At 39.1% G+C, this 1,712-nt stretch overlaps 1 protein-coding gene across 1 annotated transcript in view; it reads right to left on the bottom strand.

Moving 5' to 3' along the window:
* Nucleotides 1-153: 153 nt before the first annotated feature.
* LOC102673498 (neurogenic locus Notch protein) overlaps nt 154-1,712 on the bottom strand; it is a 132,466-nt gene continuing 130,907 nt past the window's right edge. Inside the window, exon 11 of the mRNA XM_031512583.1 lies at nt 154-1,712. Within this exon, the coding sequence (XP_031368443.1) occupies nt 1,613-1,712 (100 nt within the window). The 3' untranslated portion in view covers nt 154-1,612.

Below are 1,712 nucleotides of genomic sequence, written 5' to 3' on the forward strand. Positions count from 1 at the left end.
TATTGCAGAAGCGCGAAACAAGGTTCGTCTTTCTCGATATCGTCGACGAATAATTGTTTCTTTTCTCTCGTAACAATCTACGGATTAATACCCTATAATTCTATTATGCGTAAATACCACCAAATCTGGTTACGCCGCCGATCACGCATTTTTTTTCTTTTTCTAGAAGAAAACTCTCTCGTTTTGGCTTTGGCAGATGAGAGATCAGCGAATCGTCTTACCGCCCGTCTATCAGCTTAATTTTATTTTAAACAATAATTACGCTAGGAAACTCGTTAGTACAATAAACGATCCGATAGATAGCGTCGTATACACAAGATGTATCCGCGAATTCGACTGATCCTTCTTGATTTGAATGAGTTTTTTTTTTTTTTTTTATTTTTATAAAAAGAGATCTTAGCGATCCGCGGATAATCCTCGTGAAATCGATAGGAAGAGTAAGTATAACGTATTTAAAAAAAAAAAGAAATAATAGAGAAAAATAACATCGTTCGAATGGAATGTCTGCGTATGGAACGATCCCGTTCACGGGTTGAAGACGATTTCTCTGAGGCTCCCGTCGACCGTGAAAAAGTTACGTTGCCTTTGTATCCTACATTTAATAGTATGCCTACTAGTCGGTAATAAGAATCGGTGTTAAAGGCCATTTGGAAACGATGCGTTTCAAGATACATAATTTAATAGATTTATCTACGCAAGAATTCCTTATACCCTACTGTTATTTCGAAGGCACGATTCACGACTTTCTGTCCAACGCGGAGCAATCTCTTCCTTCTATGGATTTCAGTTTTACTTCTCTAAACAATGTGTCGCATGTTACAGGTGCCTCATGAGACTATCGCAGCTTATGGACATACGTCGATCCGCATATATCTTTCCTCTTTCGATTCATAGAAAATATTGTGCGTTACACATATTTAAATAGAATATTACATATTACACTCTATATAATGGTCCCTGTATCGAACACACTCGTGACAGCATGGACGATTCTCCGTTTTCCATATGTACAATACTATTGTAGATAGCAAGGTATCGTTCCTTATAATTATTTAAAAAAAGAAGAAAACTGTCTATCGGGTCTTCACACTGTGGCAAGTCGAAGGCACCATTGTTCGTTGAGCTATGATGCACGAGCTGTGTGCAGAGTACATCGTTTATTACATAATATCTCGATCACGCATAGTTGCTTCTAAAACGATCCTTATAGTTCTTCAAGAAAAGGCACAATATCGTTGAACGACCTATATAAACGGTGTGTGTATATGTTCTCGATCCAAAAATATTCCTTTGCATACATATGTATATATATATATATATATATATATAATTATTCATCTATATTTATATTCATAAATATTTATATATATATAGAGCTGTAATAATAGTAGTGTACGCATTCGCTCACGCCTCCAAGGCGTAAAACGATCCACAATCTCGTTACACTGTCGACCTTACGAGAGAGCGTTCGTCGCGTGGATCTCCGACTGGGGATACCATATTCGTAACAAAATATCGGCGAGGATAGCCCTCGAACTCGACGAGCCAATCACAGTTCACGTGCATACTCGATTTACGACTTACTCGCGCGAGCTAGAGAGCACCTCCGCCTTCATATATAGATCGCTTCGGAGCCCTTGTTGCTTTGGTGGGCGGCTCCAGCACCGTACGCGTTTGGCGACGCCATACACTCGGACCAGTCGCTGTTCGAG

The sequence above is a fragment of the Apis dorsata genome, unplaced genomic scaffold, assembly GCF_000469605.1.
Source record: "Apis dorsata unplaced genomic scaffold, Apis dorsata 1.3 scaffold_37, whole genome shotgun sequence".
Classification (NCBI taxonomy): domain Eukaryota; kingdom Metazoa; phylum Arthropoda; class Insecta; order Hymenoptera; family Apidae; genus Apis; species Apis dorsata.